This window comes from Belonocnema kinseyi, chromosome 1, assembly GCF_010883055.1.
Source record: "Belonocnema kinseyi isolate 2016_QV_RU_SX_M_011 chromosome 1, B_treatae_v1, whole genome shotgun sequence".
In the NCBI taxonomy this organism is placed as follows: Eukaryota; Metazoa; Arthropoda; class Insecta; order Hymenoptera; family Cynipidae; genus Belonocnema; species Belonocnema kinseyi.
Window position 1 is genome coordinate 140,948,512 of NC_046657.1, and position 2,061 is coordinate 140,950,572.

At 27.7% G+C, this 2,061-nt stretch overlaps 1 protein-coding gene across 1 annotated transcript in view; it reads right to left on the reverse strand.

The window, feature by feature from the left end:
* LOC117174515 (cationic trypsin-3-like) overlaps positions 1-1,524 on the reverse strand; it is a 21,720-nt gene extending 20,196 nt beyond the window's left edge. Inside the window, exons 1-2 of the mRNA XM_033363702.1 lie at positions 1,464-1,524; positions 1,248-1,324 (exon numbers count right to left, since the gene is read on the reverse strand). Coding sequence (XP_033219593.1) covers positions 1,248-1,324; positions 1,464-1,521 — 135 coding nt within the window. The 5' untranslated portion in view covers positions 1,522-1,524. The remainder of the gene's footprint in view (positions 1-1,247; positions 1,325-1,463) is intronic.
* Between the last annotated feature and the right edge of the window lie 537 nt (positions 1,525-2,061).

A 2,061-nucleotide genomic window follows, 5' to 3' on the forward strand; every position in this document is an offset into this window, starting at 1 on the left:
GAAAGAGGGAGCTCTTCTTAATATTTTGACACCAAAATCATGTCGATACACCTTACCGACTGCGAGTAAAGCCACCCACACTTTAACTTGACAGACTGTATGATACTACGGACTTGCCATTACAATTAAGTGTGAAGTTTTCATGTAAAGAAATAAACATCGTTTAAGTTCAATGAACCTAATCACTATTTTTATTTTGAATTGAAATTGAAAAATCCAATCGAAATTTCAATTGAGTAATATGGTACCATTTATTTGATTTAACGAGTAAATCTATTTAATTAATTTAATTACTTTTCACGAAAAGTATAAGAAGAAATTGAGTTAATTTTGTATATTCAGTAAATTTAATAAAGCGTAGCTATCTTATTTTTTCAATTACAAAAAAGATGAAATCCTACCAAAAATATCTTTGGTGCAAAAGTTGGTTAAGTAATTTGGGAAAAAGTGTTTATGACCAATTAATATTAGACATTATAAAACTTTTTGGGATTGAATATAATTAAAAAAATTATTTGAATAAAAAATAGGTGGGTATGGGAGATTGATAGTATAATATAATCCTACCCAGTTGTATAATATATAATATGTTTTTTTTGAAATTCATTATAAAATTTTTGTAGGGCACTTTATAGCACAGTCAACCCCCAAGAATAAATTTTATCTGACGAAAGATAAAATTTATCTGATAATAGATCAAATTTATCTTACGTAGATATTTATTTGACATATGCGATATGTCAAACGGCTGCGTCTAGATTCAAACACAAAAACGATCACTATAAACTAACCAAAGTGCAGCCTATGTATTTTGCAAGTGTAGGTGAATGATTTATGGTAAAAATCATTTAAATAATGTGAGACGATTTAAAAAATGAATAACGCGAGGATTTTTTAATTTATGGAGGACATTTTTTCGGTGAACATAGACGCTGATAAATTTTATTTTTCATCAGATAAACGAGCTGCAGCGTTTTTATCTAATTTAAAGATAAAATGTATTCCTTGGGCTTACTGTGAAAAAACTATTTTCATATATTTTATTATGAAAATTTTCCCCAAATTAATTGTCCTGGCTTTGGCTACGTTAGGTTGGTCTACATACAATGTTGGAATTTAGTTATTTTTCTAATTTAAGAGATTATGTTTTTGTTTTTTTTTTTCTTCCCTTTTAAAGGTCTCTAATACGATAATCAACACATATAAGAAAGAGCCACAGTTTCCATTAATATAGTTCAATGCCTTACCACAAACGGTGCTTCTGGCAAAAATATTCTTTTTTCCATAGATCTAATTCTTTTCTTCATTCCATAATCATTGAAATCTGTAGATTGATAGAAAAAATTAACTTATATTTCAGACAAATAAATTTTTCATATAAAATATTACAATAAGCACTTAAGAATAATTTTGTTTAAAAATAAAATTATCATGATGCTAAAAACAAACAATAAAATACGAACTTGATGGAAATCCGAGACTATTAATAGCAAAAAGTAGAACCATGAAAATGAACTTCATGTTTACACCAAAAACTAAACTAATGATAATAGACCATATGCGTGGGCTTTATATCAAAGCTCTGGGTATTTATCAAACCTTCTGGACTTATCACACTTGTTTTTCCTAAATTACTACTTCTTTATCAAGAATGACGTAAAGTACGAGATTCCTTTCAGGGTCTGTCGTACAACATATATTTTACATTTAATAATTAGGAAATACATATATTATGTATAAGATGATTGGATGGCATTCGTTATTTTTAAAATTTAATTTGATTATTTTGATACGATTGTGCAAAAGCCCGCTAACTTTCAATATCGAGCCGACACGTTGAAGCTACATTGCACAGTGGGTTGAATCGGGAATTTACTATTCAGCCAACAATTCCTACCCGATTTTCAAATTTTTGTTTAGAATTAATCAGCATTAGTTGCGTAAGAGCGTCCATGGATTAGATTTTTAATGTTTATAAGTTTTTATTTTTCATACAACTAAACAAAGAGCAAAAATTAGAAATTTTTAAATTATTATTTTTACTTTTAAATAAATAACTTA